We start from the raw sequence: 23,433 nt of genomic DNA, 5'->3' as shown, positions 1-23,433 counted from the left end.
CTGGTGCCTCTTTCTTTAGGACTCAGCTTGACCCCACTTCCTCAGGAAGTGAGCCTCGCCCCGCACTCTTTCCCAGGACTCAGCTGGGAGCTCCAGTTGTACTTCCTCTAGCACTCTTGATCGTCCTACCTCCGGTTGGGGTCGTGGCAAAAACCTAACCATCCTCTCCAGCCACAGGAAGTTTTCTATGTCGGGAAGAAGATAAAAAGGAAGAAGCAGCATGCTACCACCTTTAAGATACCAGTGTGGCCCTGAGACATTAATATGTGATAAAAGCAGCCCAGGGTCAAAGGCTCTTAACCACTGCCAAAGCTGTTGGCTAAAGCCAAAAAAAAAAAAAACTCAGAGAGCCTTTCACCTGAAAACCCAGCAAAGATTAAACCACCTTTGCAGCCTCTGGGCATGGCCACAGGGCACACGTGACATCTCCTTGAACACAGTAATAGCCCAGGCCTGTTATTCCCTGGAGCCCTGGTGGCGCAGTGGTTAAGAGCTTGGCCGTTCACCAGGTGGTTGGCATTTTGAATCCACCAGCCGCTCCTTGGGAACCCTATGAGGGTGGCTCTACTGTGTCCTGTAGAGTTGCTATGAGTTGGAATCAACCGGCTGGCAAAGGGTTTGGTTTGGTTTCTTTGGGTTATTTTCTACTCCAGGGACTTTCTGAATAACAAGTGCACAAGAGCTGTTCTTTGGAAAAGGGGAGAGTCTGAGTCAGACAGCCTGGATGACAGCAGGGTGGAGACACCTACTGGAAACTACAAGTCAGCCCTTTGTTTTTAAGTACTCTGGAGCCCTGATGACATGGTGGTCAAGAGCTACAGTGTGCTTACTGCTGCTAACCAAAAGGTCGGCAGTTCGAATCCACCAGCCGCTCCTTGGAAACCCTATGGAGCACTTCTACTCTGTCCTGTAGGGTTGCTAGGAGTTGGAATCAACTCGATAGCAACAGGTTTGGTTTTTTTGGTTTCTGGATAAGGTAAGGATAAGGGATTTCGTTGTAGATGAGGGTGGCCAGTTAGAAGTGGTGCTTAACTGTCACTGCCCAGCTGACAGAGTGGGCTGTGACTCCAGGGAGTGCTGGCTGGGAGCACAGCACCCCGGACGTTGATGGGAACTGACCCAGTGTCTTGTTGTGGAGGCGCAGTGCCAAATTCACACAGGGTCTGGTGCAAGAGTGCAATACTGGTTAAAAACCAGATCGCATCAAGGCGGAACCCGGCTTGCCCTCGGTGTGTTTCTGGGGTTGATGTGTGCGGGTCTGTCCGGGGCTCTGGTGCAGTGCAGTGCAGGCTGGAGCACGGCTTGCTCCTTCACTCGCTCTGGCGTGTACAAACCCGAGCGCGTGTAAGTGGCCCCCATTCTACTCCCCGAGCCTGGCGCCCCCTTCTCCCCCCCACATCTGGCAACATCGTACTGTGTTGGTGTCTTGTCGGCCTTCCCCGCTGGAAATTCAGCTCAACGAGGACAAAGATCCTCTTTCTAAAATCTTTTTTTTTTTTTAAGTGTACAATTCCATGGTTTTTAGTGTACTCACAAAGTTGTGCGACCTCGTTGTTGTTAGTTGCTGTTGAGTCGGTTCTGACTCACAGTGAGCCCATGCACAACAGAACAAAACACTGCCTGGTCCTGTGCTGTCCTCACAATTGTTTCTGTGTTTGAGGCCATTGTTGCAGCCACTGTATTAATTCATCTCGCTACGGGTGTTGCTCTCTTTCACTGACCCTTTACCAAGCATGATGTCCTTCTCTGGGGACTGGTCCCTCCTGATAACATGTCCAAAGTACATGAGACGAAGTCTCGCCATTTTGGCTTCCAAGGAGCCCTCTGGCTGTACTGGATAGCAGTGGAACTTTGTGCAACCTCATGACTAATTCCAGAATGTTTTCATCACCCTCAAAGGAAACCCTGTGACCGATAGCAGCCGCTTCCCGTTCTCCTCACTCCTCAGCCCCTGGTAACCTCGAGTCTACTCTTTGTGGATTTGTCGATTCTAGATCCCTCACATAAGTGGAATCATGCAGCATTTACCCTTTTGTGATTGTGTCGTTTCACTCCGCATAACGTCTTCAAGGTTCATCCATGCTGTAGCGTGTATCAGAACTTCGTTCCTTGTATGGCTGGACCATATTCCACTGTATGTGAACACCACATTGTGTTTATCCGTTCGTCCATGGATGGACATCGGGGTTGTTGCATGTTCCGGCTATTATGAACAGTGCTGCTGTCAACATCTGTGTGCACGTTTTTCCATAAACACCTGTTTTCAGTTCTCCTGGGGGCACACCGAGGAGCGGAATTGCTGGGTCATGTGGTGATTCTCTGTTCCGCTCTTTGAGGAAGGGCAGGATTCTTGTCTGTTTTGTTCACTGCTCTCACTGGTGCTGGAAGGGCTGCTGACCACATAAGGTGCTCTGGAAATGCGTGTTGCATGAACTGGCCTAGTTACTCGTGGTTAGAGCTATCACACCTGTGCGCGAGCCCTGCTCACCGAGGAGTGTGGACTTAACAAGTGCTGTCCCCTCTCTGAGGCACAGTTTTCTCATTTATAAAGATGGGAGTAACAGTTACCACCTATGGCTAGATGTCAGCCCGGCTGCCCGAGCTCTCGGCATGGGGCAGGCGCCTTGGTGGGCTCAGTGGGACCTCATGTTGTGCGTTCCCATTGGACGCTCAGCTCAAATCCTGGCTCTGCTCCTGACCCACCGTGTGATCTTACGCAAGGGTCCATGTTGGACCCCTCCAGGCTCATTTTTCTCACCTCTAAAATGGACAGAAGACCTACCTTATTAGGGGGCTGTGAAGCAAAATACCAGAAACAAAAAACAGCTGCTATTGAGTCAATCCTGACTCACAGCGACCCCGTGTGTGAGTAGGACTGTGCTCCGTAGGGTTTTCAGTGGCTGGTTTACTGGAAGCAGATCACCAGGGCTTTTTTCCAGGGTGCCTCTGGCTGGGCTTGAACTTCCAACCTTTTGATTAGCAGCCAAGCACAGTTACCGTTTGCACAACCCAAGGATTCCAGGTGGCTGTGAGAACGATATAAGGTGCTAAGCCAACTGTAAGCAATAAATTAGTAGCGACTGTTAAGTCTTTCTGATATCCCTGTAAAGAAGGAGGATCTGTCTACTTCTGGAGGTCAGATGCATTTTATTAACGATAATAACCTTCCCTGCATTTACTGTGTGTCTTCTGTTTGACAGAGTGTCTTAGCCACCGACAGCTTCCAGCTGGGCTACACGGAGGACGGGCACTGTAAGGGGGACATCAACCCGAACATCCCGTACCCCACCAGGCTGCAGTGGGAGATCCCAGAGGAGGTGAGTCCATGGGCTAGCAGCCACTGTTTCCCGGATGGTGGTTGTTAGGTGCCATCGAATCAGTTCCGACTCTTAGTGACCCCATGTACAACAGAACAAAACACTGCCCAGTCCTGCCTCATCCTCAAAATCGTGTCTATGTTTAGCCCATTGTTGCAGCCACCGTGTCAATCCATCTCATCGAGGTCTTCCTCTTCTTCGCTGACCCTCTGCTTTACCAAGCGTGATGTCCTTCTCCAGGGACTGATCCCTCCTGATAACATGTCCAAAGTATGGGAGACAAAGTCTTGCCGTCCTCACTTCTGAGGAGCATTCTGGCTGTACTTCTTTCAAGACAGATTTGTTCATTCTTTTGAAAGTACATAGCATATTCAATATTCTTTGCCAACATCATAATTCAAAGGCGTCAATCCTTCTTCAGTCTTCCTTATTCATTGTCCAACTTTCGCGTGCATACAAGGTGATTGGAAACACCATGGCTTGGGTCAGGCACACCTTAGTTCTTAAAGCGACATCTTTGCTTTTTATCACTTTAAAGAGGTTTTTTTTTGCAGCAGATTTACCCAGTGCAGTGCGTCTTTTGCTTTCTTGACTGTTGGTTCCATGGGTGTTGATTGTGGATCCAAGTAAATTGGAATCCTTGACAACTTCAGTCTTTTCTCACGGTGTGGCTTCCTGGTCCAGTTGTGAGGATTTTCCTGGGCGGAAAATGAATTTAAACTCTCACGACACATTCCATCAGAGCTTCCTGTGTGTCAAGGAGCTCAGTTGAAAACCTTTGAGGCTGGAATTTGTTCACCTGGGGAATTTTTACCAGGGCCGCGAGCTGCTAGAGCTCCTGTTAGTCTCTGTTGGGAGTCTCAGTAGGTATTTTTTGTTCTGTCTTAAGCTTTTGGCTAAGTTTATCAGTGAGAGTTCTAGCTCAAACTTAGCTAAAAAACAAACAAACGAAAAGCCAGTCGTCATCGAGTCGGTTCTGACTCATGGCGACCCCACGTATGTCAGAGTAGAATTGTACTCCAAAGGGTTTTCACTTGCTGATTTTCGGATGTAGGTTGTCAAGCCTTTCTTCCGAGGCACCTGCGAGTGGGTTCGAATGCCAACCTTTCAGTTAGCAGCTGAGTGCTCAACTGTTTGTGCCACCCAGGGACTCCTCCAACTTAGCTAAATCCAAAAAAGCCCAAACCTGTTGCCGTCGAGTCGATTCAGACTCATAACGACCCCATAGGACAGAGCAGAACTGCCCCATAGAGTTTCCAAGGACTGCCTGGTGGAGTCGAACCGCTGACTTTTTGGTTAGCAGCTATAGCTCTTAACCACTACACCACCAGGGTTTCCCAAACTTAGCTAGACATCTATAAAGTGTTCAAAAGGAAAAACTAAACAAAGCCAAACATAATCACCTGGTTTAGAGTTGAAGTACTTTAAATCACTAATTTGTAATTTCTACAACATAAAATAATTTTTGTTCCTGTAAAGATTCTTCAGGTGGAACCCTTTGGTAGGAGCCCTCATAGGAAGGAATTTTAGGCTTGGAAATGCCAAATCCTGTCTCATCTAATCTGAGCAAGAATTCCTGGGCCCAAGGAGTGCTTTTCCAGGCTGTAGGATATCCTAGCTTGTGCTGCCCTCTCCTCAGCCTGCGCCTGCTGGTCCTGGGGCCCCCAGGTGGCATGTGCTCTGCAGAGAGGGGAACCTCTGCAAAAGCACCTGGGCTCAGGGCCCTGGTGGCCAACCAAGTCACTTACCGTTCGGTTTTTAAAATGGGCTCCTTGATTGTCAGCTGCAGACTCCTGGAAATGCCCTTCGGGGTCTTAGTTCTCTAGGGCCACTGTAGCACAGATACACACGTGGTGGCGGTAAAGAGCAGAAATTTAGGTTCTCACAGCTTAGGAGGCTACAAAGGCTCGCTCCCTCTCAGCTCTGAGGGAAAGTCCTTCTCTTTTCACCTCCTGTTTTCTGGTTCTCTAGTGATCATCACGGGGTGTGGCATCTGCCATCCCTCAACGGTGCAGCGTTGCTGCTTGCTCAGTCTGTGCTCTTATGTCTCCGGACAGACTGACTGAAAACTCACCCTACGCTAACGGTGCCTCATTAACGTAATGAAGAAAACCCTGCTCCCAGATGGAATTGTCACCACTAGTAGGATTTATAACACATATTTTGGGGGGACCACACTTCAACCCATAACAGGTTCCCAGTGGGAGCTAGAAGGCCCCAGTCTAGCTGTGTTCTTACCATTTGGGACCACCCGCCCCCACCACATCTCGGGAGTGCCGTACTCGTACCTTACTGAGGCCCCTGGAGAACCTTTCTGGAAAGAACCACCAGGAAAACGTGATATAAACATTCCCAAGTAACAGCTTCACAGCCTCACTGAGAACTAGTTTCTGCTTTACTGCTGGGCGTACATCACTGAGGAAAACCGTTCTCTTCTTTTTCTGAAGTGTCAAGAGGTGATAGAGACATCCCTGAGCACCGCAAACCTTCTGGCCGATGACGTGGATTTTCACTCTTTCCCGTTCACCACTTTTGGGAAAGCCTTGATCAAGAAGTGCCGGACGAGCCCGGATGCCTTCGTCCAGCTGGCCCTCCAGCTGGCTCATTACAAGGTAAGTGTGCGAGCCTGGGCCTGTGCCTGAGCACACACCCGAGACCTGGCCCGGGGACGGGGGCCACTGGTGCGGAAAGCACAGCCTCCTGGGTCTTCAGTGCCCACTGTGGGGGTCTCTGCAGGCAGGACGGAGGTCCACAGAGTCCCCTTCGGGCAGTAGTAGTTTCCTGTGTTATTACACAGAGATCAGAGGGAGGACCTGGGAAACTCGAGCAATGTGAGACCCCATTGTGCCTCCGGAGGAGAGTGAAACCCTGAAATAAGCTCCAAGTCCTAGCATTTGGTAAAGTAGGAGCACTCAGGGCAAATGCCTAACGTGTCTGTCTTAGCTGCCTAGTGCTGCTGTAACAGAAATACCACAGGGGGATAGCTTTAAAGAACTGAAATTTATCTTCTCACAGCTCTGGAGGCTTCAAGTCCAAATCAGGGTCTCGGCCATGTTGATTCCTTCCTCGTCAGAAGCTACTTCCTGGGCGTTCCTTGGTTCCCTGGCTTTATAGACGATCCTCACGCAGCACCTGCCTGTCTTCCCCCGTGTGTGCACCTCTGCGTCTCATCTGCTCTTTTCATGACTCAGAAGTGATTGGGTTTAGGACCCATCCTACACCAATGGGCTCATAGAACAAAGAAACCCTATTTCCAAATGGGACCGCACCCCCAGCACATATTTTTGGGGAACTCAACTCAGTCCATAGCAGCCTCTGCTCTTCCATAAATGAGGACCTGGCCTGCTACCATGGGGTGTTCTGGGCGGATGAGCCCCGGGTGTGCACACAGCATGTCCTCTTCTTCCTCACCTGTGGTTTGCAGATGGCAGCCCTGTCAGAGGATGTAGCCTGGAAGCAGGGCTCCCTGCCCATCAGGGAGCACAGTTCACCCAGAGGGAGTCTCTCCACGGGGCAGCAGGAGTCACTGTGGCAGTGCTCCAGGATGCCCCACGCTTTTAATTAAACACTTTGATTTCAAGCTCACACATCTCACACGTACAGCGGGCAGAGCACCTGTGGTCACAGTGGCTGCACTTTTGTGTTTTGCTCTGTACCAGGGACTGGTCTAAGTGCTGTACATAGACCACTGCTCACCGTCCCCCACTGGGGAGGCCCTGCTATTAGCCCCATCTCACAGGGGAGGAAACTGAGGTGCAGAGAGGTGAGGTGACCTGCCCAGGTGACACTAGACTGTGGCCGAGGTGAAGCCCCGTGGCGGCCCTGGAGGCTGCACCTGTCGGCTGTCCTCGCTCCATCGCGGAAGTCCAGACAATGAACAAATGCAGAGAAGTAAAAGTGACGTATACATATTTTTTCTTTTCTTTTGTTGTTGTCATTGAGAATATACACAGCAAGACATACGCCAATTCGACAGTTCCTGCGTGTATTATTCAGTGACATTGATTACAGTCTTTAAGTTGCACAGCCCTTCTCACCCTCCTTTTCTGAGCTGTTCCTCCCCGTTAACTTAAGCTCACTGCCCTCCCTAATGTTCCTATCTAATCTTTCGAGTTGCTGTTGTCGGGTTGATTCCACGCAGATAGTTCTTTAAAGAGCATGATGCCCAAAGCAGACCTTTTTTATAGGCTGAACTATTGTTCGGTTTTAAGAAGACTTCAGGGAAAAGTGGCAACATTGATACCAAATAAGCTAGAGCCAAGAGAAACTGAAAAACCAAACCCATTGTCAAGTCGACTCAGGCTTAGGGCGACCCCATGTGTTATAGAGTGGAACTGTGCTCCCTAGGGTTTTGGCTGTAACCCTGTGGAAACAGTTCTCCAGGCCTTTCTTCTGCCACACCACTGGGTGGGTTTGAACTGCCAAGCTTTGAGTTAGCAGTCGATCAGAAACCACCTGTGAGCTAGAACCAGTGGACCAAAGTTCTCTTTAAAGTAAATGATAGTACAGTTCTTAATAAGGATCGTAACAGTCACGAAGCTTTACTTTGGCAAATAGCATGATCCCTGAAACGCATGAAGCATTTGGACGGAAGCACAGTGTTGTGAGAGCCTTCACCTTCGTCGTCCATTGCTGATCGATCAAACGACTAAAGGGTGTAACGGAGTTGAGGGGTTGGAGTTTAGAATGAATAACCTTGATTTTAAAAATCGCCAAGCAAACTCGTGCACATAAATAAGCAGCGTTAGGACTGTGAAGGGAGATGAGGCCTTGGATACAGAGAAGATTTTTACTAAAAGAATGCCGTGTGCCCTAGCAATACATTTGAAAATCCCGATGAAATTATTTTTCCTGTGGCAACACAAATTAACTCAGAAAAGGTGGAAGGCTGGAGAAGACGGTAGCCATGGGTGAAAGGGAAAAGCTGCCAGAAAACCAGCCCCTACAAAGCACCTGGTCTGGGTCAGGTCAGGCTTTATGCCTGTTTCAAAACGCAGTCATTTATTCAGGAATGCGGAGCACATCTTCAACAAAAACACATTTTTTGTGCCAACAACAATAATCATGGCTGTCATTTATTGGGTTTTTTGGGTGTCATTTATTGAGCAGTTATACACAGTGAAACCTGTGAGAGCTGGGACTCAACAGGATTGCCTTGCCTTTCCAGGTCTTGCAAATTTTCCGCCTTTGACAGGGTGCGGCCTTACCACTTTTCCGTTGCTTGTTTTAGCGGGAAGTACTCGAGTTTTCCTTCTCTGACAGGTTTCCACCTTACACAGGTTCCGGTCTTCGCAGCGTTACTGTACCAGATACTAAGCTAGGCTGAATTATTTCATTCAATTCGGATAGTAATTCTGAAAAGGGTATGTTTAGGCTTTGAAGACCTTACAGCTTTGGGGACTACGGGAAGGAAGGAAGGTGGCGATTCCCGCCACAGAACTGGCGTCACCCTGAGGATGATGATGAACTTGGTAGATGAACTTGGCGGGCACAAGGCTGAGTGTTTACAGGGAACCGGTTTCCCCACAGGACACCCCTGAGGAGGGCCGGTCTTTGTCTCCACTTCACACACGAGGAGGGCAATTATCTTGCCCGAGATCTACAGCTAGTCAGAGGCGAGGCTGAGGTTTACTAGGCAGGCTAGCTCTAGAACTCATGTCTTCAGCCGTTATGCTACAGACAAAAAAAGAAAACCATCTGGAAACAGCCTAAATGTTCATCAGCAGAGGAGTGGATAAACAAAATGTGGGCCATCCATACAAGGGAATATTACCAGCCGTAAAGAGAAATGAAGTCCTGACACATGCCGCCACATGGATGAACCTGGAAAACATCATGCTGAGGGAAATAAGGGAGAAAGGGACAAATATTATATGATCTCACTTGTATGGAATATTCAGTATAGGAAAGTATATAGAGACCAAAGTTTGTTTGTGGTTACCAGGTGTCATGGGTTGAATTATGTTCCCCCCCAAAATGTGTGTATTCACTTGGTTAGGCCATGATTCCCGGTATTCTGTAGCTGTCCTCCATTTTGTGATTGTAATTTTGTGTTAAAGAGGATTAGGGTGGGATTGTAACAGCCTTACGAGGTCATGTCCCTGATCCAATATAAAGGGAGTTTCCCTGGGGTGTGGCCTGCACCACCTTTTATCTCTCAAGAGATAGAAGGAAAGGGAAGTAAGGAGAGAGTTGGGAACCTCATACCACCAAGAAAGCAGTGCCAGGAGCAGAGTCCGTCCTTCGGATCTGGGGTTCCTGTGCTGAGATGCTCCCAGACCCAGGGAAGACTGATGCATCACAAGGACCTTCCTCCAGAGCTGACAGAGAGAGAAAGCCTTCCCCTGGAGCCAGCGCCCTGAATTTGGACTTGTAGCCTACTGGACTGGGAGAGAATAAGCTCCTTTTTGTTAAAGCCACCCACTTGTGGTATTTCTGTTATAGTAGCACTAGGTGACTAAGACACCGCAGGTGGGAGAGAGGGATGGGAAAAGGGGGCTCACCACTTAGGGGGCACTGAGCTTTTGTTAAGGGTGATGAGAAAATTTGAAAATGGAGAGTGGTCGAACAACCGTGATAACCTAACTAATGTCATTGACTTGTACACGTGAAGAATGCTGAAATGACAAATGGTTTGTTACCTAGACGTTAACAGAATTAAAAAAAAAAAAAAAAAGGCAGCTGTAGACCCGTTTTGCTTATGAAAGAGCAAAAACCTTAAATAAAATACAGCAAAACCTGCGAAAGCCGGAACCTGGGTAATGTGGAAACCTGCCAGAAAAAGAAAACGCAACTCTTTTCCACTAATAGAGAGCCATGGTCACTGCACCCTGTTAAAGGCGGAAAACTTGCGAGACCCGGAAAAGCAAGGCAGTCTTGTCGAGTTCTGACTCTCATAGGTTTTGCTGTCTTAGTAACTAGAACCTACAGTTTATAGGAAAAGAGTGATCACTGAGAACAGCTATACGAGAGACAGGAGGGCGGTTTAGTAATAGTAAATCCTGTACTGTATTAAATCATGTTTTTATGTCAGAGAAGAAACCAGACGGTCATCTTAGGCGATACCAAAAAGGCATTTAAAATTTAACATCCATCCCTGATGGCAACTCTTACTAAAGGGCCCTGGTAATAGGGGCTCTTTCCCTAGCATGATAACCACTGTCATTTGTCAGTAGTCAGCTTCTTGCTTAAAGGTGAAAATTTGTCAGTAGTCAGCTTATTGCTTAAAGGTGAAAATTTGTCAGTAGTCACCTTATTGCTTAAAGGTGAAAATTTGTCAGTAGTCAGCTTATTGCTTAAAGGTTAAAATGTGGGACAGTCCTCTTAAAAGACGATGCGGAGCCTCCGGGTGCCCCGGTGTTCTAGAACGCTTTTGCCTAAGTGCAGCCAGTGTAGCCTGACAGGGTAATTGGCCAAGAGGAACATCTGTACGTCTGCTTGGAAGATGGACCCGGAGGGAGGGATTTTACAAGTCAGACGCATGCTCAGGTTACAGGATTACTCTCAATTGCAGGATCGTACGAAGACCAATACCTTTCTTGTGAACAATATCCAAGTAGAAAATACAATGGAGACTAGCAACAAAAATCTGAGCTCTCCAGGCATACATTCATAAAGCAGACAGGATCTTTGTGAAGGAAAGCTCAGAAGCCAGCCCAAGGAATGTGGAAGATTCTAAGAAAGGCTATAATTTTGGATAAAAAGGCTTAGCATCGTAGAGGAAGACAAGGGCTCCTAGTTTACACATTTAATTTGAACATAGTCAAAGGTCCAGAAGTTAGTTTACCAATTGGTTTTAAAGTTCATCTGGAAGGGTTGATGCTAAAAAAGAACCAATACCGTTCTGAAAAAGAAAAGTATTAAAGTGGAGCTGGGAGCAGAGTGAGGTGGAGACTTGCTCTTTGGAAGCCTAAAAGACAGAAATAGAAAACTATAGTAATCAGGGCGCTGTAGTATGGGTGCAGGCCCCTGGCTGGTGCAGATGGTCTGCACACAAGTACTAATGGAAAGATTGGCAGCTTGAACCCACCCCGTGGTACTGTGTGTCTCAGTTATCTAGTGCCGCTGTAACAGAAATACCACAAGTGGATGGCTTCAGCAAACAAGTTTATTGGGCTAGAAGTTCAAATTCAGGGCATCAGCTCCAGGGGAAGGCTTTCTTTCTCTGTTACTCTGGAGGAAGGTCCTTGTCATCAATCTTCCTCTGGTCTAGGAGCTTCTTGGTACAGGGACCCTGGGTCTAAAGGACTCCCTCTGCTCCTGGTGCTGCTTTCTTGGTGGTATAAGGTCCCCATATCTCTCTGCTCCCTTCTGTCTTTTATGTCTCAAAAGAGATTGGCTGAAGACACAATCCAATCTTATAGATTGAGTCCTGCCTCGTTAACATAACTGCCACTAATCCCATCTCATCGACATCATAGAGAGAGCTTTACTACACATAGGAAAGTCACATCAGATGACAAAATGGTGGACAATCACACAATACTGGGAATGATGGCCTAGCCATATTGATACACATATTTTGGGGGACACAATTAACCCATGGCACCATGGAAGAAAGACCGTGGTGATCTGCTTCTATAAAGATTCCCAAAAAACCTAAACCCATTGCCGTTGAGTCAATTTCAACTCATAGCAACCCTATAGGACAGAATAGAACTGCCTCATAGGATTTCCAAGGAGTGGCTAGTGGATTCAAACTGCCAAACTTTTGTTAGCAGCCGAGCTCTTAACCACCGTGCCACCAGGGCTCCTTCTGTAAAGATTACAACCAAGAAAACCCTACGGAGCGGTTCCAGTTCAAATCAACACTGACTTGCTTTCTGCTTTGGGGTCATATTTATTTTTCATTTGGAAACTAGAGGTGGACGATCCCCAGGTCCCGCCACCCTAAGCAGCCAGGCATGTGGTAGCAGCCCTAGGGTGTCATGGGTTTGTATCTCACACCCTAAGTGTCAGTGTCTTTGCCAACTTTGTGTTTGATCCTGCCCCTAGAGTCTGGTGCTGCCTTGGCGATGTCAGCGGCCACCCTTCCTCCCGATGGCTGGTCGCAGCAGGTTAAGTGGTCTTGACTCTGTCGTGGGCTCTGAGCTTGAGTGGGGGCTCTTGCACTAACATCCAGGGCATTTGCCAAAAGGTTTTTAGATGATCATTTTTCAAAAGTGTGAGTATAATGCATGGTTGTTTGACAACTTAATACAATTAAAGTTTGGCATTGGAGAGTTGATTTCAAATAAACCGTGGCACCGTCTATTCCACGTTAACCCTTATTAATGACTGAAATACCAAAGTTGTACTTTCTGCCTGTGTCTCCTGCTCCTCCTCCCACTTCTTCATAATGGGCCTCCCTGAGAACCCGTGTAGTCAGGAGACGTTCTCGAAGGGTAGAACGTAGAAAGGGAGCTCCTCTTGGTCTCCACCCAGGAGGGTTTTGGTTACTGAGGTCTTAAAGGAAGACTGTTGTAAGTTCGTGGTGTTTTATGTTGACCAAGAGGGTGCTATGGAAGCCTTCAGTGTAGAAAACCACAGGCTGGAGACAAGCAAAACCATCTGCTCGTTTCCTCACCCTCTCCGCCTCTCCCTGCACAGTGAGCGGGAAAGTTGTGCAAGCCTGAGCTGGTCCATGGGCGGAGGGAGAGATTCCTGCGAGGCCCCCGGCTTGGGGGCATCCCGGGGCTCAGCCCAGGGCCCCCTTCCGTAGTGCTGCTTTGGCTTGGGGTGCTCTGTTGTCATTAAATACCTCCTTTCTTGGCTGATGCCCTCGTTTCGTGTCCTGGTGTTTAATACTGTCTTGTTCCAGGGATCCCTTGTCTGGGCTGCTCCCCTCTGTCTTTGGGGTGCTCCTCTCCCCAGAAGGCAGCACTGGATCACAACATGCATGGGTTAGTGTGTCTTGCAGCCTGCAGCAGATCCCTGGTCTTTCCCAGTCACAGCTGATCCTAGTCCTGTCCTGGCCTGGTACGAGCTGTGGGCAGTTCCACGGTCCACACTGCGGGCAGCCCACACACAAGCGAGTGTACACTGGGCCAGCCGAATCGCCCCTGAAGTTCACCCTCCCCTGGATTGATGAGCAGCACCAGCTGTGCAGGATGTCCCCTGGAGATGAGCCAGGTCACCAGGGCCCACCCCAACACCCAAAGAAGTGTTTGGTCGGGAGTAAACTGGGCCCACCCACTGCTGCCTGTCCTTTCCGGTCCGCCTGAACCTGGTCACCATGAGCCAGGACAGCACAGTGCTTTCTATGAAGGAGTCTTGGGGCCAATGTTCATCTTCTCCCTTTCAACCAGAAACACACCTGCTGGCTTTGAAGGAGCATTTCAGTTGCTACTTCTGACACCCGTTTGTTCATTTCTTCTGTTAGGCTAGCATGGAGGGAATGTAGTCGAGGTGTGTGATGCCCAGGAGGCTGTGTGATGGCATCAGGTGCATCTTGAAACGGAAGCCTGGGTTCCCCAGAAACTGGACTCCTCACTCCCTGCCCGAGCCCTTCCCAAAGCTAACGACATCTCTGTCCGCCTGCCACGTAACCGTGTGTAAAAACCCTGACAATGACTAAACCTGACGCCGATGGCAGCGTTGGCTTCTCCTTGCTGACCTTGACCTATGGCATCTTGAGCTCTGGGTTCTGTGGATCCACCTGGCCTCGTATTAAAGTGCTCTTCCTTTCCTAGGACATGGGCAAATTCTGCCTGACATACGAAGCCTCCATGACACGGCTCTTCCGCGAGGGCAGGACAGAGACCGTACGCTCCTGTACCGCAGAGTCCTGCAACTTTGTGCTGGCCATGATGGACCCGGGCCAGACGGTGAGTGTGCGCAAGCCGGGGTGCCACATGCTTCCCAGGAAGGAGTCTCAGCACCAACGTCCCATCTTCTCGCCTCCAGTCAGACTCACACTTTCTACCCTGATGCCGTGACCAGCTTTCTCTGTGTTCCACCTCTTCCCAGGGACCAGAAAGGGGGCTTTCCAACGAGCAGGCATGTACCAAGAGACTGTTATGTCCTTCGCTGTCTGACTGTAACTTCTACAAATCAGATTAGACTTCAGTGGTCTTGACGTTAGCATAAAAAGCTAGCTGCTGTCAAGTCAACCCCGAGTCATGGCAACCAGTACAACTGTGCTCTGTAGCCTTCTCAAAAGCTCATGACTTGGGTTTTCTTTTCTTTAAAAAAAAAAAAAAAATAGTATTCTATTGTTTTCGGTGCAAGTTTACACAACAAATGACGTTCCCATTTGACGATTTCTATACGAATTGTTCAGTGACGTTAAGTTACCTTTTTCCCCATGTGTCAGCGTTCTCTTTAATTGCCTTCTAGTGGTTCCATTTCCAGTGCTCTAGTTTCCCTGCCCCGTTATCTCGTCACCTTTGCTTGAGAGGCAGCGTCGACCATTTGGTCTCATACAGATGGTTTTTAATGGAGCGCTGTACTCATGGGTAATACCCTTTATTTTGTGTGCCAATCTGTTAGTTAGCTAAAAGGTGACCTCGGGGGATAGTTTCGATTCAAGGTCTAAAGAGTATCTCAGGGCAGTAGTCTACAGGAGTCTTCTAGTCTCAGATGGTCCAGTTCATCTGGACTTTTTAAGAATCTGAGCTCTAGTCCGCATCTTTCTCCTGTTCTGTCAGGGTCCGTCTGTTGTAGCCCTGATGAGAATGGTTGATAGTGGTAGCTGGGCACCATCTAGTTCTTCTGGTTTCAGTGCAGATGAGACCGTGGCTCATGGAGGCTGCCCGCCCTGTAGACTAGTTTCTTTTCTGAGACTTTGGTTTCCTTCTTTGTCTTTTGCTCCTGACAAGTAGAGACCAATAGTTGTATCTTAGTTGACCGCTAGCAAGCTTTTAAGACCACAGATCCTACTCACTTCACTGGGATGCAGAACACGAACTTTGTGGTGCCGCTGGGTTTTCTTTTCATGAGTCCATGTATCCATGGAAGAGTGTCACTTACTGTTAGAATGAGACAGTGTCCCCTGCAGATTCTATTTGGGTTACTCCTGTGTATGATGAAAACTGTAAGAAACCTTGGTGATGTCAATAAGCAAATGGGGTTATGGAAGGAAACTTGTGCCAGCGATGTCACTCGGTTCTTTGAAAAGACAAAACAGACCTGAAGATCAGGTCTCGAATGGGTGGGTCACAGGCTCAGCAGGCCTCTGCTTAAACGGCACTGTGTTTCCCTGGTCTACTGGCTCACTAAGCAGAGCTGAAAACAGCCCGAAGCTGTCTTTTGGGGTCAGATGTAGAGGCCCAGAAGGGCCATTTGAATTGAGTTGGTAGCCAGACCCCTTTGAAAGGTAATTTACAGCCCATGGTGACATTGTGGGTCACTGAGGGGGACCCAACTCCATTTTCAGTCAGTGAGGTGTGAGGCTCATAAAACCTCCTGAAGGAGTCCCTGGGCTCCTTTTGGTTAGCACTCAGTCACTAACCAAAAGGCTGGGGGTTTGAAGCCATAGAGAGCCACCTCAGTAGAAAGGCCTGGCAATCTACTTCCAATTATCAGTCTTGAAAACGCTATGGAGAGCCATCTGTAGGAGACCAAATGGTCAACAGTGACGCTAAAGCAAAGATGAAAGGGAGAGACAACAGGGAGACCAGATGACTGGAAGAGAAATAGCCAGAAGGAAGGAATGAGAGTGTTGACATGTTGTGAAAAACATAACCAGTGTCACTGAACAATTTGTGTAGTAATTGTTACATGGGAACCTAATTTGCTGTGTAAACTTTCACCAAAAACACAGTGAAATATTATTGAGAAAAAAAAAACCCTACGGAGCACAGTTCTACTCTGACACCCACGGGGATGCCATGAGTCAGAATCGACCTGACGGCAGCTGGTTTTAATCCTTGTTCAACTGTGAGCCCCTGAGCCTTTTGAGTGAGCTCGTTTGCGTGAACGGTGAGATAACACTGCATGGGCTGCGCGGAGGGTACAGCAAACGTGCTTCCAACAAGCTGCCCCTCCGTGGCCTCGGACCACCCCCACTCGTGGCACAAGTCTGAGGAAGGGGCAGGTGGTCAGTGGGGCTCCTCGGTGGGTGTTGGGTGCATCCCACCAGAGGGCCCCCGGGCTAGTGACCACGCTGAGGAAGAGGCCCGTTGCTGTTCATTTTGAGGCTCAGACCTGCCCCATACAACCTGAAATGCCCCCTGCGTATCACTCCTGTTCTCTGTGACTTAGGTCGAACATCGGCTCAGGTTATTCAGGATGGCCTCTGAGAAGCATCAGCTGCTGTACCGCCTGGCGATGACAGGCTCTGGCATCGATCGCCACCTCTTCTGCCTCTATGTGGTGTCCAAGTACCTGGCCGTCGACTCCCCTTTTCTTAAGGAAGTAAGTCACCTCTTCAGTCAGTTTGCTGGCTGAACTCCTACTAAGGAGCCCTGGTGGCACAGCTGTTAAGCACTATGCTGCTAACCAAAAGGTTGGTGGCTGGAACCTACCCAGCAGCTCCATGGAAGAAAGGCCTGGCAATCTGCCCCCATAAAGATCACAGCCAAGAAAACCCTTTGGGGAAGTTCTACTCCGTCACACGTGGAGTCTCTGTGAGTCGGTGGCCGACTTGACGGCACCCAAACACCACCACATCAAACTGCGACTACTACCCATTGCCACTGAGTCAGTTTCGACTCCCAGCTACCCTGTGGGTGTCTGAGTAGAACTATGCTCCACAGAGTGTTTACTGGCTGATTTCTTTGGAAGTAGATTGCCAGGCCTCTCTGCCTCATCCGCCTTCGTCTGGAAGCTCTGCCGAAACCTGTTCAGCGTCGTGGCAACACACCAGCCTCCACTGACAGACGGGTGGTGGCTGGACATGAGGCGCCCTGGCCGGGAATCGAACCTGGGTCTCCCGCATGGGAGGCGAGAATTCTACCACTGAGCCACCACTACCTCATCCTACTGACTTAATAAACATAAGTAACCTCGAGAGCATAGATAATAGTGAAATGGACCAAAATAACCACGAAGGGATGAGTTCTGAGCGTTTATCATCCATGTTTTAAATATAATTTAATTGTAAGTTTATAAAATTTAATTTTTCTGGAATGGCTATGTTTAACCACTGGCTTGAAGCATTTCTGGTAATATACCAGTTGGCTCGTGGGCGCTGGCATGAGTCGGCTCCAGCACACCACTGCCCCCATCTAAATCTTATTTGATGGACCTGCCACTTTTTCTGCCTGAGGTGCTGTTAGCTGGCATTGGCCGCGTCCCATCCAGGTGACATCACCTGCTCTGTGCCCTTTCTGCAGATACACTGCCTTGAGCTGGTGGAAGTCTAAAACAGTCAGAAGACGGAGCCAACTTCTTATGTCTTCCCACCAGGGCTCTGCAGTGACGGCAGAGCGTGGGATTAGGGAGTGTCATTGGGACATTTCCTGATTCAGCTGTCTTTGTTTTGCTCAAAAGGTCTTATCTGAGCCTTGGAGGTTGTCCACCAGCCAGACCCCTCAACAGCAGGTTGAGCTGTTTGACCTGGAAAGGAATCCAGAATACGTGTCCAGCGGAGGGGGCTTTGGTCCGGTAAGTGGAGCGGGGCGTCCGCATACACCAAGCCGCCAGTTCCAGGGACATAGCGCCCGCCCATCTCCGCCATCTCAGACCCATCTCATTTGCGAGTGCTCCTCACGACATTACAGGTGGCCTGCCCTGAAGGATTCCAGCTGATTACTAACAGCGATGTCAAAGGCAGCCTTGTATTTAAATGTTGTTAGTTGCCGTCGCGTCAGCTACAACTTATGGTGACCCCATGTATAACAGAACAAGGTGGTCCTGTGCCAGTCCTGTGCCATCTTCACAATCGTTGGCGTGTTTGAGTCCATTGTTATGACCACTGTGTATTTTGAGTGCCTTCTAACCTAGAGGGCTCATCTTCCAGCATTCTATTGGACAGTATTCTGTTGTGATCCATAGGGTTTTCACTGGCTAATTTTCGGAAGTCGATCACCAGGCCTCTCTTCCCAGTCTGTCTTAGTCTGGAAGCTCCACTGAAACCTGTCCACCCCAGGTGACCCTGCTGGTATTTGAAATAGCAGTGGCAGAGCTTCCAGCACTATGTCAACACTTAAACCACCATGGTATGACCAACTGATAGACGTGGGGTGGATTTAAAACGTTTCAAATTCTCTTTTTCATATGGCCTCGTTTCCCAGCACCCCGTAAGCCTCTTGTTCCGCAGGTCGCTGACGATGGTTACGGCGTGTCGTACATCCTGGTGGGGGAGAAGCTCATCAACTTCCACATCTCTTCCAAGTTCTCCAGCCCTGAGACCGTGAGTACAGGAAGCTCCCTTCTATGAGGTGGGACCAAGGGGACCCTGAGGACAGGAAGTTCCCTTCCCTAAAGTGGGGCCAAGGTGACCCTGAGGACAGGAAGTTCCCTTCTCTAAGGTAGAACCAAGGGGACCCTGAGGACAGGAAGTTCCCTTCTCTAAGGTAGAACCAAGAGGACCGTGAGTACAGGAAGTTCCCTTCTCTAAGGTGAGGCCAAGGGGACCATGAGGACAGGAAGTTCCCTTCTCTAAGGTAGAACCAAGGGGACCCTGAGGACAGGAAGTTCCCTTCCCTAAAGTGGGGCCAAGGGGACCCTGAGGACAGGAAGTTCCCTTCTCTAAAGAGGGGCCAAGGGGGCTGTGAGGACAGGAAGTTCCTTCTTCTAAAGTGGGGCCAAGGGGACCATGAGGACAGATAGTTCCCTTCTCTAAAGCGGGGCCAAGGGGACTGTGAGGACAGGAAGTTCCTTCTTCTAAAGTGGGGCCAAGGGGACTGTGAGGACAGGAAGTTCCCTTCTCTAAAGCGGGGCCAAGGGGAGGACATCCTTCATTGGACGTAAAATTTCAACTTCATCATTTACTTTTTCTTGGTTTGAAAATTTTCAGATAAATAAATTTCAAATTCTCTGAGCCTAGCTTTAAAGAAATACATCATATTTGATTTAAAATATTTTTTATCTGTGCTGATATCAGTAGTTTCAAATCTTAAGTGACAGACTGCTTCTATAACTTTCAGACTTTCCATAACCCTTAAAGAGTAGACTAAGAATAGTGAGCATACGCAAAGAAATATGTACATGTGACTCACAGGGATCTTCACATGCTAAGAAATATACACACGTAACTCACAGGGATCTGCACATGTTAAGAAATATACACACGTGACTGCACAGGAATCTGCACACACTAAGAAATATACACATGCGACTCACAGGGATCTGTACATGCTGAGAAATATCCACATGCGACTCACAGGGATCTGTACATGCTGAGAAATATACACATGCGACTCACAGGGATCTGTACGTGCTGAGAAATATCCACATGCGACTCACAGGGATCTGTACGTGCTGAGAAATATCCACATGCGACTCACAGCGATCTGTACATGCTGAGAAATATACACACGTAACTCACAGGGATCTGCACATGTTAAGAAATATACACATGCGACTCACAGGGATCTGCACACACTAAGAAATATACACATGCGACTCACAGGGATCTGTACATGCTGAGAAATATCCACATGCGACTCACAGGGGTCTGTACATGCTAAGAAATATACACATGTGACTCACAGGGATCTGCACACGCTAAGAAATATCCACAGGTGACATCAGAGATCTGCAGAGTCCTTTTGTGGGTGGGACAGATGTCTTCCTCAGAACATGGTACACTTATCCTTGCCTGTATTCCCCTTTCCACGGTGTACGCAGCCTGGCAAACAGTACCACAGGTTCACTGGTGACGGGAGAACTGGGATTCATCGACTTCTGACTGTGTTCTCTGTAAAGCAGTGGCATCAGGGGAGGCGTCAGATTAAAAAACACACCCCGCAAACACATAGACTGCTATATGTCACCTGCACATTCCCCCAGACTGACTGTGTAAGCTGGTGATTGGGCCAATGAGTAGAGACTTGGCAAAAAAGAGGAATTTTAAGTCTTTGAATTGGGTTAAGATTGAAGAGGCTTGAGATGTGGGCACTTCCACACTTTCATGGTTGTGTTTTCTGTTTTTTAAATTCAAGGACTCTCATCGCTTTGGGAAGCACCTGAAACAAGCCATGGTGGACATCATCACTCTGTTTGGGTTCAGTTGTAATTCCAAAAAATAATACCAGAGAGCCACTCCAAAAGGAAGAGAACTCTTTTCATAAAAACCAAATGAAAAATAGGTATTAATCCTGAGGGTAGTTCAGGGTGAAAAATTACTCTTAAAAAAAATTCAGAAGTTTTCCTTCCAGCAAAGATTTGGTCTTTTTGTTTTTCTAGAATAGTAGCCTCCGTCTTGTGAAATATAACCCTACTACTTCTGGGTATATCTTCATACTACTCCCGGGTCACTCTGTGACCATTTGGTAAGGTCCCCCTAAAATCTTGGCACCAGCTCGTGTTTATTAAGGGATTGGAATGTTGCTGAGCTCATTGAGGGATCAGTGGGGCTGTGACTTCACATCTCCTGGAAGTGGAAACAGCCTTCCTCCTCAGTGGTGACTGAATACCTGGGCCTGAAGGGCATTTAACTTTACCAGAGCAATGCCAGCGTTTGTTTTGTTAAAAGAAAAGGGGTTGTCCAAGTCGGAGGTGTTAACAGTCACAGGTAACACTCATGTAATACATTAGCTAAACGTGCTGTGCTTTTGGAAACAGGTTATTGTCACTGCGGGTAGCTCTGTCATTGTCTAGTTTGGTAGTCTGTGTTTGCCTCTCTTATTTTAAGGAAGGTAGTGGTCATGTCTGTAGCTTCACTGACCTTGTATGTCTTCAAAACTCAGTGCCTTAATCACGAAAGGCCCTAAATGCAAGGGAGACTGAAGGATTTATTTGTGGAATTGTGGGTGTATTACTCCCCTCTCAGTTGAACTGAGTACAAAAAAAGTACAGATAACCCTAAATACACTTTTTCCTGTGGTTGCCCCCTATCCATACAAAGGAGACTTCCCTTATGAAGGCAGCTGTGCTGGATTCCCCTAACTGAAATGCCTTCCTCTCATAACGAAGCAAAAAAGGAGCTAAGTGGTGTGTGACTGAGCTGGGGAGCAAGGGACAAAACGGTCAAATAGTATGTGTCTGGGGAGTTCACCGAAGAATAGAACATAATACATGCCTCAGGGTTACTTTAGCTTACCCCAACAGAGGAGAGCACAAGATTTACTACCAAGAAAGGAGCAGAACCTGAGAAAGGGCCAGGAGGATTCTTTAATCCCACCTGCAGAGAAAGAAGACCCATTCTGGGGGCGATGGGAACCATCCGCCAGGTCATCTTGGTGGCAGATAGAACTGCTGCAGGTCACGGGTGCTAGGTCTCCACACAGCCTGTCGTTTTGATGGGAGTGCTTTCTTCAGAGAGAGTCACATTTGACCAAGAAACAATTATGCACTGAATCTTCTTCAGTACTTGATGTAAAAATAAAGTATCATGCGATGAAATTCCCACTGCCTCTGGGCCACAATGACAAGCTTGCCTGTCCACCTTTTTAATTGCGTATTTATTTTTCTGACCACTTTTATTCTTGTGGGGCTTCCCTCCTTAGGGGTTCTGCTGTCCAGTATGACAAACACGAGGGCTGAACTATCGGAGTGGGAGTGGACGAAGGCACTTGCTAAAGAGCATATGCGTATTTCATTTGCCTATTTGTCATGTAAAAATCCCACCTAAATGGGCCAAAGATTTTTTTTCCCCTCCTAAAAACAAGAAGAAATGAAAACAGAAGACAAAACGATACCAACCACAGTAACAAACCCCCTCCCCCTGCCCCGATTGTTCGCAGCGTGTAGTTAAGGAGGTTAGAGGCGGGAAGGCCCTCTCCCCGGTCAAGTGTGGCTTCCAGTCCAACACCACAGCCGGCCAGCGCTAATCACCACGAGAGCAGCCTAAAACCATGCACTCTCCACTAAACCACTGACCAATCTGTATTACACTAGGGTTCACGCACGAATTCGAGTGCGGACATGTTAGCCGTCAAATATATTTGGGCTTGTCTCTCAGGTTTTAAATGTTCGAATGTCATTGTGGTTAATCAGTGCAGTTATCAATGCAATTTTATATTCCTTAAAAGAAGAAAGATTGAGTTTTTATTGTACATGTTGAGCGGGGAAGGGAAGAGTGTTATGTATTTAATTTGGAACAGATCACAGCCCTTACAGAGCTGTGGGTTGCATTTGCGATCTTGGACTGCCCACTGTATGTACATACAATATGCTCTTTAGGATGTAAATCTTAGATACGCACAGAGTGAATGTAGGTCATCATTAATAAAATTATTAAACTGTATCTGGTCATCTGTTTTGTTACACTAAGGAGGTGATATGAGGTGGTAGAATGATATGAGGTTCAGTGGTAGAACGATATGAGGTTCAGTGGTAGAATTCTCGCCTTTCATGCAGGAGACTGAGGTTCGATTCCCAGCCAGTGCACCTCAGGCACGCCTCCACCTGTCCGTCGGTGGAGGCTTGGGTGTTGCTGTGATGCTGTCCAGGCACAGACCAGTAACTTGAAATTTGCCTCCAAAATTGGAGGGGGCCGAGAGACTGAAGAAAGAGGCAGCAACTCCAGGATGGCAGCAAAGGAGTTTTATTAGGGAGACTTCAGACAAGGCAAGTCCTGGGTGGCTTCAGGACCAAAGCAGATCTCTGCACCCCACAGTGGGAGGGCAGAGGTTTCATGGTGGTGGTGGATTATAGTGGCTACAGGCCAGGGGTTTACATAAGAATGATTCAGCAAACGGTAGTGAACTAACAGATCACACGATGGCACTCGTGTTCAGCCTAGCAAAGCCTGTTTCCCCTTCAGTCCACCCCTCGAGGCTGGTTCTTACAATCTGGCAGGTTCCCCCTCTGTTGCCATAGCACGAGAGACGCTATTCCGTCCCTGCCGCGAACAGATACAAAGGTGGGGCGGGCCAGGTGCTGTGTGATGCCTGTGCGTGTGCAAAAAACAGAGAAAGATACTGTGTGCCCAGAACAGGTGGAAGGCTTCTCTGATTAAGATAAGGAACTAGGAGAGCCTAATTACCAGCCCAATTCCCAGACTCCTTATCAGAGAATGTTCTGGGCCCAAGGCTTTTACTTAGGCTGCCTGGGTGGGAGACACAGAGGTAGACCATTCCCCCAACAG

At 48.3% G+C, this 23,433-nt stretch overlaps 1 protein-coding gene across 1 annotated transcript in view; it reads left to right on the top strand.

Moving 5' to 3' along the window:
* The window catches only part of CPT1A (carnitine palmitoyltransferase 1A), an 89,310-nt gene extending 66,726 nt beyond the window's left edge, over nt 1-22,584 (top strand). The window contains exons 13-19 of the mRNA XM_049892723.1: nt 3,201-3,317; nt 5,765-5,929; nt 13,988-14,122; nt 16,500-16,652; nt 17,730-17,843; nt 18,499-18,591; nt 20,345-22,584. Coding sequence (XP_049748680.1) covers nt 3,201-3,317; nt 5,765-5,929; nt 13,988-14,122; nt 16,500-16,652; nt 17,730-17,843; nt 18,499-18,591; nt 20,345-20,431 — 864 coding nt within the window. The 3' untranslated portion in view covers nt 20,432-22,584. The remainder of the gene's footprint in view (nt 1-3,200; nt 3,318-5,764; nt 5,930-13,987; nt 14,123-16,499; nt 16,653-17,729; nt 17,844-18,498; nt 18,592-20,344) is intronic.
* The last annotated feature ends 849 nt before the right edge of the window (nt 22,585-23,433 follow it).

The sequence above is a fragment of the Elephas maximus genome, chromosome 7 (genome assembly GCF_024166365.1).
Source record: "Elephas maximus indicus isolate mEleMax1 chromosome 7, mEleMax1 primary haplotype, whole genome shotgun sequence".
Taxonomy (NCBI): Eukaryota; Metazoa; Chordata; class Mammalia; order Proboscidea; family Elephantidae; genus Elephas; species Elephas maximus.
The sequence above is the reverse complement of the archived record's forward strand: the minus strand, read 5'-3'. Positions and strand labels throughout refer to the sequence as shown.